The sequence below is a fragment of the Chrysochloris asiatica genome, unplaced genomic scaffold (assembly GCF_000296735.1).
Source record: "Chrysochloris asiatica unplaced genomic scaffold, ChrAsi1.0 scaffold00446, whole genome shotgun sequence".
Taxonomy (NCBI): Eukaryota; Metazoa; Chordata; class Mammalia; order Afrosoricida; family Chrysochloridae; genus Chrysochloris; species Chrysochloris asiatica.
The window spans coordinates 143,160-155,978 of NW_006408964.1; the positions used below are offsets into that span (position 1 = coordinate 143,160).

General features: G+C 46.9%; 1 protein-coding gene across 1 annotated transcript in view; it reads left to right on the plus strand.

Annotated features, from left to right (window-relative positions):
* PRKX (protein kinase, X-linked) overlaps positions 1-12,819 on the plus strand; it is a 72,109-nt gene that overhangs the window by 22,017 nt on the left and 37,273 nt on the right. The window contains exon 2 of the mRNA XM_006877237.1: positions 11,186-11,354. Within this exon, the coding sequence (XP_006877299.1) occupies positions 11,186-11,354 (169 nt within the window). The remainder of the gene's footprint in view (positions 1-11,185; positions 11,355-12,819) is intronic.

Below are 12,819 nucleotides of genomic sequence, written 5' to 3' on the forward strand. Positions count from 1 at the left end.
AACAACGAGCTCTGGTAGCGTAGTGGTTACGAATCGGGCTGTGAACCGCAAGGTCAGCAGTTCAAAACTACCAGCTGTTCCGTGGGAGAAAGATGAGGTGTTGTGCTCCCGTAAAGATTTATAGCCTCGGAAACCCTGTACAGGGTCGTTATGAGTTGGAACCAACTCCACGGCACGTAACAACAACAACAACAAAGATTTCTTAGGAGCTCTTGACAAGGAAGGTCTGTTCCTCGGAAACTTATATTGGGTTGACAGGGTCGCTATCTGTTAGCACCGACTCAGCGTCACTTCACGACACAAAGAAGGAGCTTTGGTAGCATTGTGGTTGGTTCTAAGTTTGGGCTGCTAACTGCACGGTCAGCAGTTCGAATCAACCAGCTGCTCTGCAGGAGAAACATGAGACTTTCTGCTCCGCTAATGATTTACAGCCTCGGAAACCCTACATCGGGCTGCTATGAGTTGGAACTGACTCCACGGCTCATAACTACCACCAACCAACACCATGGAACATGGTGGCTCTCTGGGATGAGTGCTGGACTGTGAACCACAAGGTTGGCAGTTCGAGCCCACCAGCTGCTCTGCAGGACAAAGATGAGGTTTTCTAAAGCTCTTGTAAAGATTTCCAGCCATGGAAACCCTATCCAAGGTTGGAACCCACTTGACTGCACTAACAACAACATGATTTGCAGCAATACTTTTGGGCTTAGCTGTGTGTTTGTGTTCATGATGGTGGCTTGCCGAGAGAGGAACAACAGAAGACAGGTGACTACCAGTGAGTCAGTTTATGTTGGGGTCAAGGTGAATGGAAATGAATCCTCCTCGCCTGAGAAACCCACCTGTGTTGAAGCTGCCCGCATGCCCAGTGAGGGGTGGTGAAGCCATACTGTCTAGATGGGTTGTTTGGTTCATGAGTGGCGGATTTCATTTATTACTCATCTTAGGAAGGAATATGATTCTTGTAAAATATAAAATTGATAAATTGACTCAGAGTATTTATTACTTGCTAAAGCAGTCGCCTCTTTAAAGAGTTCAAGAGCAAAGCTGTGTCAGCTTGAGGACTAAGGTGCGCCTGACCCAAGCCATGGTATTTTCAATCACCTCATATGCATGCGAAAGCTGGACAGTGAATAAGGAAGACCGTAGAAGAATTGAGGCTTTTGAGTTATGGTGTTGGAGGAGAATATTGAAAGTGTAATAGATCCAATAGATCCGTGTTAGAAGAAATGCAGCCGGAGTGCTCCTTGGAGACCAGGATGGCCAGACTTTGTCTCTCATACTTCGGACATATTGTCAGGAGGGACCCAGTCCCTGGAGAAGGACATCATGTTTGGTAAGGTTGGAGGGTCAAAGAAAAACAGGAAGACCCCTAACGAGGTGTGTGGGCACAGTGACAGCAGCAATGGGCTGGAATATAATTGTGAGGATGCTTCAGGACAGGACACTGTTTCAGTCTATCGTGCACCGGGTTACTGTGAGTCAGCACCTAACAACAACAACAACAACAACAACAACAACAACAACAACAGTAACAGTAACAACAAGCCAGTCGCTGTCGAGTCCAGTGTGAACCATGGTGTCCCTTGTGTATCAGAGTGGGGTTTTCAGTGGATGATTTTTCAGCAGTAGTTTGCCAGACCTTTCTTCCGTGTGCTAACTGTTTTCTCCACCGAGTTGACCCTGAATCACAGATGACATCCCCAGTTTGTGTCCGAGTAGAACTGGGTTTTCCGGCCTTCATCTTGATGTGTAGATCCCCAGGCCTTTCTTCTGACTTCCTCTGGGCAGAGTCAGTCTTTGGGTTTTTAGCGAGCGGGTTAACGTTCACCCAGACACTCCATGAAGGAGCCCTGGTGGTGCTGGGCATTAAGCACACGTTTGCTAACCACAAGGTCTTGGTTCAAATCCACCAGACGCTCCTTGGAAGCTGAGGAGCATTTCTACTCTACCCTATGAGGTCTTTATGAGTCCGAGTTGGCTTGATGTTTGTGAATTTAGGGAGTCCATTATCTGGGTCTGCTGTGCATAAGGTCGCTATGGGTTGGTGCTGACTCGATGGCACCTGACAACAACAACAACAACATTATCTGTGTTCACCACTCGTCTGTCAGTTTGTCCTACTGTGGTGGCTTGTGAGTTGCTGTGATTCTGGAAGCCAGGCCTCTGGTATTTTTAAATACAGCAGGGCCACCCCATGGTGGACAGGTTTCAGCTGAACTTCCAGACAGACTGACTAGGGAGAGGGAGAGGTGGGCCACTTCTGAAAGCTTTTTGAATCGCAGCGAATGTTGTCAGATACTGTGCTGGAAAATGACAAAATCATTATGAATAGTTCACGAATAATAGTCACGGTGCCAGCAGCGATGGGCTGAAGTAGGACTGGGCAGTGTGTCGTTCTGTTGTGCACGGCGGTCACTGAGAATCGGAACCGATTCGGCGGCACCTAACAACACCAGCCAACGATGTGGGTACCAAAGCTGCAAACCAAGTGGCCTATAACAGTCACCTTCTGGAACCGACTGGGATGGTTCAGCGTAAGGTGCAGTTCCATTGTGGAGGGGGGAGGGTCCTCACTGTGGGGGTGGCCCCCTGGTAGCTGTTAGCTTTGCTGTTGGAAGCCCGGTATACTGATGCCATCTGGGGCAAGTTGCGGCTTTGTCATGTTTTAAGTTACGCCTTGCAGCTGGTACCCTTTCAGCTCCAGTTTCTCCTCCTTGTAATCCATACCCCCTTTCCCAATTCATTGTGCCAACAAGCCCCAGAGATGCCCTCAGGGGAAATCTGATGGCTGCACTTGTCCCAGAAACGGGCCCCAAATGGTGACTGTTAACGGCAATGTCTGATTCTCGATTATTTTTGTTTACTGCCTTCCCCATCTCCCAAGTGAATGCGTGTCTCCTTTTTAGCCCTGGTGTGGCACTGTAGGATAATCACTGGCCTGCTAACCACAAGGCCTGCTGTTCAAACCCATCAGCCACTCTCCGAAACCCTATACCGCATTGCAGCGAGTCGGGACCGACTTGACGGCACTTATCAGTAACGACAACAATGCTTTTTAGCCAGTGTGATTCTGGATTCTTTAGAATTTGGGGGGTTGTTGTTGTTAAGTGCCGTGGAGTCGGTTCTGACCCATAGCGAACCTGAACAGGGTTTCCGAGGCTGTAAATCTTTACAGGAGCAGAAAGCCTCATCTTTCTCCCATGGAGTGGCTGGTAGTTTCGAACTGCTGACCTTGTGGTTCACAGCATGATTCGTAACCACTACGCTACCAGAAATTCCTTTATGATTATTGAACTGAAAGGTGCTGAATGGTGAGTAAGGAGTCCGGGTTAACCTCAAGTCTGCCCACAAGTACATCAGAAGAAAGTCCTGGTGATCTGCTGATCTCACTGGCCTTGAAAACCCAGTGGAGCACTTTTAGGGGCACACCATGAGTAGGTAGTTAACTCGGGCTGCTTTCGGTGGACTTGCATGTCCCCCCTTTTGTTGCTTAGTAGCTGACGATGTTCATAGTTGAGACTCCCTCCCCTGCACCCCCATATATCCTGTTGTCTCATAGCGACTCCGTAGGATAGAACAGAACTTGTCCTTAGGATTTCTGAAACTGTAAATGGATCCAGAGGAGTGGGTGGTGGGTTTGAACCGCCGACTTTGTAGCTAGCAGCCCAAGCGCTTAACCTGCGGCACCCTAGCGCTCCTTCATGGTAGATTCTAGTCTCATGAAATAAAGTTAAAAACTGAGTTGGTCGGAGCTCTTAGCTGGACCTTGAATGAATCTTCGGTAGATGCATCTGGCTGGAGGTTTTCAGACAGCCTAGATGTGGCCTTTGGTTCTGCTCCTGTGAAAACTGCCCTGAGTGAAATCACGGTTGGTTCCCGGCTCGTAGCGACCCTGTATCGGGTTACCAAGGAGCGGCTGGTGAGTTTGAACCGCCGGCCTTGAGGTTCACAGTCCAGTGCTGATCCTACTGTGAAAAACAGTCCATCAAGAAAGGACAAACTGTGCATGAGCCCAGTGTTGTAAAGATGTAAGGACATATCTTCTTGCTCAATGGAATATTCTGTGATGATTGGTAACAGGGTGGATGGGTGGGGGTGGGAGAGAAATAGAATTAAATGAGTAAAGGAGCTCTGGTAGCATAGTGGTGGTTACGAATCGGGCTGTGAACCTCAAGGTCAGCAGTTCGAAACTACCAGCTGTTCCATGGGAGAAAGATGAGGCTTTCTGCTCCCGTAAGGATTTACAGCCTTGGAAACCCTGTACAGGGTCGCTATGGATCGGAACCGACTCCATGGCACATAACAACAACAACACCAACATAGGTGAATTCTGACGGTCCACAGCAGGATTGAAATCATTGTAAAGACATGAAGCGTGTAATTTGTTGAAATGTGGGGTTGATAATCTGCAGTATAATTCTAAACTCAATTCACAATAAAAAGTTAAAATGACAACAGAACCAGTGCCCCCTCACCTGCTCCGGGAGGACAGTTGGAAGGACCTGGAGACAGTTTTTAGGTTCCTGGGTAGCCTAAGACGCTGGGTGTTTGTAGCTGTGACCAGGGCCCAAGCTGACCGTCTCTAACTCTGTGTAGTGTTTCTGTGAGTCAAAATGGCCTCAGTGGTGGTGTAGTAGGGTTTGTTATTCCGGTTAATCATTGTTAGAGCAGATCACCTAGTCTTTGTTCAGAGTTCCTGGGTGGGTGATTTGGAATCAGTAACCTTTGGGTTTGGGTTAGTGACGTAGCGCTTACTCATTGTGCCACCGGGACTCATATGACGGTGAGTTGGTTCTGACGCAGGGTGACCTTGTATAGGGTTTTCTGAAACTGCGCATTTTTGTGGTGGAAGCAAACATTGTTTTCCCTCTGAGAGGCTAGTTGGCTGGAACCACCGACCTTGGATTCGCATTCCAGTGGTTATCATTCAGAGCCACCAACACGTTGCCACTTGAAGTGAAGATGCATCCAAGAAAACCCCATGGCGGCAGTTCTGCTTTGACACAAGGGGTGCTGGGAGTCGGAATCAACTGGGTGAAAGGATTGTATATTTTTTAATTGTTTTTTGGGGTGTGTGTAAAGACTGCCTTACACTGTGGATGGGAGGGAAGTGTTGGACTGGATTTGTTATCTAGTTTGAATTGCAAACGTCTGAATTGTCGATGTTTATTTTTCTTGGGGATGACCCCACCCCAGATAACATCCCAAACTAGAAATCTTGTGTTGAAATGATACCAAAGTGGAGCCAGAAATGCAAGCATTTCCCTTGTAGGACATTCCTGGAGTTCCTTGGAGGGAGGATCTGATTCTATCTTTTTGCGTGTGTTTGTTTTATAGGAGAGTCTGTAATGAATACGCTGCAAATAGGGGCAGGATCGTTAGAAAATATTGATTCTATTTTTGTGGTTTTGAGATCAGACGATGTAAAATCGAGTACCCTTGGACTCAGCAGATTTTAAAAATGAAACTTTTTTAAAAATAGAGAGGGCAAAATAAAGACTCTACATGGAGTCTCGCCACCAGGGGAGTTGTTTTCAAAATGTAGTTAATTTTATTAGTGTTCTCCATCGTTGTTGAGAATGTATACCAGAGAAACATATACTTATTCAAGTTTTTATGTGTATCATTCAGGAACTTTGTTTATGTTCCTCGAGCAGTTCAGTCAATCTCACTACACATATTGTTGTTGTATTGAAAACAATAGGGCTTCCAAAGACCCTCGGGTGGGTTTGAACTGAGACCTTGTGTTAGCAGTCCAGTGCTTATCGTACAGTGCCAACACCAAAGCAGCTTAGTTTCCCATTTTACAAGCTTTGTTGTGCCAGAGACTTGGTTCCTGCTCATAGTGACTGTGTATAGGGTTTCTGAAGGTGGACATCTTTGTGTGAGAGCAAACAGCCTCATCTTTCTCCCACGGAGTGGCTGGTGGGCTCGAACCATTACCTGCAGGCCATATTGAAATCATTTGGTCTGGCATTGCCAAAGCAGTCACAGTTCCAGCCATCATGTTGTTGTTACAAAATGCCATTGAGTTGGTTCCAACTCATAGCGACCCTGTATAGGGTTACCAAGGAACGGCTGGTGAGTTTGAACTGCTGATCCATGGTTCAAACCGATGTTGAGATCGAGTGCTTTATCCCATACCACCACATCAGGAATCCAGACATCACGTTGTCGTTAAGTGCCATCGAGTCGGTTCCAGCCCATAACGACCTTTACAGGGTTTCTGAGGAGTGGCTGGTGAGCTTGAACCACCAACCTTGATGTTCACACCATGCCGGGGACCCGCCTCGACATAGGGGTTCGGTTCACGAGGAGGGGATACCTGACAGCGATAACAATATATCAAGAATACACAGAAGGAGACAGAGAGAAACAATGAGGCACCCCAAAGCCAGGGTGGATACATCACTGGTGGGCAGGCTTGGAACTACAGACATCGTGGCCTCTGCAGGCAGCAACTCACTGCCCTGCCATCTTTACTGCGTGCCCTTTAACCCGTAATGCACTGCAATCTTTACTCCATGCCTTCCAACCAGTAATGCACACCTGGGGAGGCCCTGGCGTCTGTTTTATTTAGGGGAGGAGCTTCACACCAAGCTGGGAGGGACTTAGGCAAGGTACAGCTAACATCAGTACTTTTCCAGACATTCAGGTAACTTTACATCGTACTTCGCTAATTCGAATCCCAGGCCAGCAACTTGGATTCTCAGGCCCAATTAACATATCTATAGCCCCTGAGGTCAGTTGGGGGAAGGTGAGAGTAATGACAAAAGCTTGGGCGGAGTCCTGCTGCTTTGGCTTCCTGAGCCAGGTCTGCAGGAGGACTCCAGACGCCCAGGTGAATGGGCTGCACCTGGAAAAGGATTAGGGAGGATTGGTTCTTTGTCTATAGAACAAAGAACTGAGAAGTAGCTAGCATATTTTTAGTTAATCCTTTTGGAGAAAGGTTTGACCTTGCAACTTTTAGTCTTAGGCTTTAGGAAAATATCACATTTATCTGTGGATTATTAAGAGCTCCGTGTATTAAATTAATACATGTAACAATATTAAGGTAAAAAACAATTTGTCATTAACTGCCAGTGGCCTCATTTGTTACACTCGGGCCTATAGGGCCTCGAGCCTCTGACCAATCTTACATGGTCCCCAACAACACCAACTTTGCAGTCCAGCTCATTAACCCACAGCACCACACCAGAAGTTCGTGTATGTATGCTGTGTGGTGTGTGGCACTGTTCTGTAAGCACTGGACTGCAAGGTCAGTGATTCAAACTAAGTGCTCTGGGGGAAACCCTAAACAGGGTCACTATAGGTTGGAACCAGCTTGACGGCACTTAATAACAATGGCATGTGTATATATATATATAGCCCTGTTATGGCACTATAGGACTGGACTGCTAACCTCAAGGTTGGCAGTTCAAATCTACCTGCTGCTCCTTGGAAACCCTATACAGGATCATCCTGGCTCTCCAGCACTTAACAACAATCATATATACACGTGTATATGTGTATCAGGAGTCCTGGTATGGCGCTGTGGGTTAATGCGCCAGACTGCAAAGTTGTTTGAACTGCAAGGTCCGGTGGTTGAAGCTCACCAGCTGCTCCTTGGAAACCCTATACAGGGTCGCTATGGGTCGGAACCAACTCAAATGGCACTTAACAACAAGGTGTGTGTGTTACATTGTGGTTGTGAAGTGCCATCGAGTTGGTTTTGACTCGGTTGCAACCCTGTATAAGGTTTCCAAGGTTGTAAATTTTTGCGGAAGCAGAAAGCCTCGTCTTTCTTCAGCTTATTTGTCACATTCCCAATTTGTGATCATTGTGTTTTGAGACATTTGCTGTAGTTGTTGGTGGAACTGTGCCGTGGAGTCGATTCCGACTTGTCGTGACCCTGTATAGGGTTCCCAAGGCTGTAAATCTTGGAGCAGAAAGCCTCATCTTTCTCCTGCAGAACAGCTGGTAGTTTCTAACTTCTGTCGATTCCGACTTGTCGATTCCGACTTGTCGTGACCCTGTATAGGGTTCCCAAGGCTGTGAATCTTGGAGCAGAAAGCCTCATCTTTCTCCTGCAGAACAGCTGGTAGTTTCTAACTTCTGACGGTGAGATTAAGAGCCCCATTTGTAACCACTCCATTACCAGAACTCCTTCTGGTAGTTGTACTTCCTGCTACGTATAATAACAATCTTCCCACTTCCTCCTTGGGTTTCCTGTTTCCATTTCTCCTTTTTTGTTTCTGAGCTTTGTCTTTTGGAACAGTTTTGCCCTTTTGGATTTGTAGTTGGTTTATCTGAGGAGCAGGTTTCCCACGGGTATAGCATTGTCCCGTTCCTAGGCCTGTCGGTTGTTTTGACTGAAGAGAGTTCTCCTGGTCTGGGTTCAGTTTCGGGTTTGAAGGGTCTTGTGTTTAAGCATTAAAAAAACCTGCTTCCTTTTGTTCTTGTTGTTAAGAAACATACACAACAGAAAGTAACAAATTTCACAGTTTCTGCATGTATGTTTCAGAGAGTTGATTAAATGTTTCAGGTTCGGTAACTCTTAGCCTTCTTTCTGAAAGTTTTCCTCCTCGCTGAAGGGAACCACTCTACCCCCTGAGTTTGCTGCCTAACAGGCCTTGTTGTTGTTTATTTGATCCCATATAACAAACCCAGACTCACATGGTGGCCACCCTATAGGACAGAGTAAAACTACTCCCAATGGTTGCTGAGACTGTAAATCTTTATGGGAGCAGCCAGCCTAGCTGCCTTTTGCTCCAGCCTCACTGGTAGGTTTGAACTGCTGTCCTTGCAGTTAGGATCTCAGTCGACCGCACCAGCAGGCCTCCTTTTGATAGGGGTAGTTCTTAAAAGCACATCGTGGAGCCCCATGTATGCTTCCAGTTAAAAGCAAAATGGTTGTTGATTTGGTTTAAGGAAGACTTTAGGGGATATTTTTGATAAGGAGACTTAAGGTTGAAATATTTTAAGTATTTACTCAGGATATTTACTTCCGGAATTCACGATGGGTCCAGAAAGTCTGAATGTGATTACAAATTTGAAATTCTGTTCTGTATTTCTCTCCCTTTTTGATAAGAATTTTTGATCAAAACATTCAATCATGATTTTATATGAGTGTGTAACTCAGAGTGACGTGAGTTACAAATACTGTCTTCTACACCCAGGAACGCTAACCCTTTTCAAAGCTTTTAATCCCCCTGAACAGAGACCACATACCACTTAAGCATGTACTCCTAGTCAGCCTTCTGATAACCACCAATAAGCTTTGGTCTCTGGGCACTGGCTTCTTCTCAGCATTTCATGTATGTGGGAGTCTGCAGTTTTGCCCTCTTGGATCTGCCTTCGTGCTGTATTTTCTCGGTGCATTTATGTTGGGGCATGTGTACAGACAGACCTATTCTTTATGGCTGAATGTGTATAATCCAACGTGTTTATCCATCATCTGTTGGCGGACACTTGGATTATTTCTATTGTGCACGGTGGGATACGTGGATGAGTGTGTTCCTGCTTATTTTCTTGAGTGTGTACCAAGGAATGCCATTTCTGGGCCATGGGGTAATTCTTTGCCTCAGCTTTTGAGGAAGTACTAAAATGTCTGTTTGCAAGCCACTTCTTGGAAATGGGTGTTACGGTATTTCAGCTTGGTTCTGCCTGCTGCAAACGATCCTTCTAGCGGAATCGGGAATGTAGTCCACATGCAGAAAAATGGATGAACGTCTAGATTTAAAGACTGGTTCCTTTTAACTCTTGATCTCTGGCCCTGTGGGAATCTGTGAGTGTATGGTGTGTTTGTAACGTGTCTGTGGTGTGGTGTGGTGTGTGTGTGCAGTCTGTGTCTATGAGGAGGGTTCAAGGAGTTTGTGGAAAATGTAATTAAATGGAAACAGTCCACATACTTTGGAAGCCCCTCTTACGTGGTGTGAGTCCTTACTTGGTGACACTGTAGGATCAGCACTGCACTGCTAATCACAGGATCAGAGGTTCAAACCCACCAGCTGCTCCTTAGAAACCCTATACAGAATCGGTAGGAGTCTGAACTGACTCCACGGCACTTAACAACAGCAACGTCTTTGGTATGTGTATAACGTCTGTAGGTGTCCATGTGGCGTGGTGTGTGTTTTGTATGGAGTGTGTGTAAATGTGTGTGGGTGTATCTGCATGTGTGTATGTATTGCTTACATGTAATATGTGTGTTCGTGGGATCTGTGTGCGTGAATGTGTATGAGTGTGCTGCTATGTGTGTGTGATTGTGTGGTGTGTATGAGGGGACTTCAGAAAGTGTGTGGAAACACTCCATTATCTTTCATTTCCATTTTCCCACAAACTTAATTGAAAATCCCCCAGCTGTGTGTGTACAAGTGAGTGTTTGTGGTGTGTGTGATGTGTGTTTGTAGTGTGTGTGTTGTGAGTGTATTTGTGGGGTGTGTTGGTAGTATGTGTGTTGGTAGTGTGTGTGTGTTGTGTGTGTTGTTTTGTGCGTTGGTAATGTTTGTAGTGTGTGTGTTGTATGTTTGTGCTGTGAGTGTATTTGTGGTGTCTGTTGGTAGTGTGTGTGTTGCTAGTGTGTGTTGGTGTGTGTTGTGAGTACTGTGTGTTTTGTGTGTTGGTAGTGTGTGTTGCATGTTTGTGTTGTGTGTGTTGAGTGAGTTTGTGGTGTGTGTGGTGTGAGTCAGGGTGTTTGAGAAACTGGATATTCCACTGCCAACTCCATGTGAGCATCCGTGTGTGTGTCTTAGTGTCACTGTGCCCGTGTGTTGAGTGGTAGACTCCAAGCACACATCCATTGTGTGTGTGTGTGGTGTGAGTGTACGTGTGTAGTGCGGGTGTGAATGTGTATGTGTGTGGTGTGTTGCTTAAGTGTCACTGTATATGATTGTGAGAATCGTGTGTTGTGCCATAGACACCACATGTACACCCACGGTGTGTGGTGTATGTAGTGTGACTCCGAGTGTGTATGATTATGAGAACTGCATATTGAGCTGTAGACCACACACACACCCACGGTGCGTGGTGTGTGTAGTGTGACTTTGTGTGTGTATGATTGTGAGAACCGCGTGTTGAACCATACGCTTCCTGTCCTCATTGAGCGCCCCCCTGCCCCGACACCTGTGCTCCCATGAGCCGCCACAGCCCCTCCTTGCCCTCCCTGCCCAGTCCCCGTGTCTCTGACGGGCTGTCCTTATCTCCGCAGGCACCGGCACCTTTGGGCGGGTGCACCTGGTCCAAGAGAAGACGACCAAGAGCTTCTTTGCGCTCAAGATGATGAGCATCCCTGACGTCATCCGGCTGAAGCAGGAGCAGCATGTGCACAATGAGAAGGCGGTCCTCCAGGAAGTGAGCCATCCCTTCCTCATCCAGCTGTGAGTGCCTCTGTGCCCCCTCCTCTCTACACATCCAACCACAGGGCGGGGCCCAGCCGAGTCTTGTGCTCATGACTGTCCCCCTAAATACAAATCTAATCGCCACTCCCCCATCTGTGGATGATCCATGGCAGGTGTAAGAGGAGAATGAGAGGTTGGCAATTCGAGTCTACTCAGACGTCCCTCAGAAGAAAGACCTGGCAATCTGCCTCTAGAAGCTCCCAGTCATGAAAATCCACCAGAACCCAGTTCTATTCTGACCCATGTCGGATTGTGGCCGGGGGCATTTCAGATAGTTAATTTGGCTGCCCAATGAAAAGTTGTTCACTACAGCCCATGCGCAACTGCCTCCCAAGAAAAAGTCCTAGTTATGTGCTTCCATGAAAACCCGACGGAGTGCACTGTTCCACTCTGCACACATGGGGCTGCCGTGAGAAGGAGGTGATTGAACAGCAAGTAGCCTCCGCCCTGCAAGGGTCCCTGTGAATCAGAACCGACTCGATGCAACTTGACAACAACCGCTAAACCTACCTCCTATTGCTGTGGCTGTGATCCTGTTGGGGAATGAGGCTTTGTTATAGTAACGAAATCTTACTAGTGTAGTAGTTGTTGCTATAAAGTGCCACCGAGTCATTTCTGACTCATAGTGACCCTGTATAGGCTTTCCAGGGAGCAGCTGGTGGGGCTTGAACTGCTGACCTTGTGCTGATCTCACAGCGCCACACCAGGTGGGGTGAACCCTAAACTATAAACTACACACAGGGAAGACGATGTGCAGAAGAAAATCCAGCGATTGCTTGATACTAGACACTGATTGGATCCATAGATAGGACTTTCTCCTATCTATGGATCCTCGGAGTTTACGAAGTTGACGTCCAGGCCTTTCTTCCTACTCCCATCTTCAGTCTGGACGCTTCACTGAAACCTCTTCAGCCACACGAAAGCCTCCCCAACACACCGTGGTAGCTTTGTGTGAGTTGTACTAGCCGGGAGTTGAACTCCAGTCTCCCGCACGATAGGGGAGAATTGACCCACCATTTTACTTATTCCTGTCTTGGGAAATAGGCCTTTGGAGAGAGAAATTGATCTTGGTAGGGTTTGCATTCTTCCTAGGGTCTTTGTACGATAAGCACTGGACCGCAAGGTCTGTTTGAACCACTAGGTTGGCGGTTCAAAGTCATCAGCTGCTCCTCGGAAACTCTATACTGGGTCACTGTGGGTCGGAACCGGCTTGAGGGCACTTAACAACAACCACCACCAAGTCTATGTGGTCTCTTCTCTCATATTGCCATTTTTTTTCACACTTGTTTTAGGCAGAACACTTGGCGTTTTACCAAAACACAGGAAGTCCCAAACTTTAAAAACAGGGTGTGTCTCAAATGGTGGTTTGCAAGTTGAATTTTCCTACAAGTGCGTTTTCCTCTGAGAGAACAATGGAGTTAGTTTAGTAGACAGGCTTTGGTTT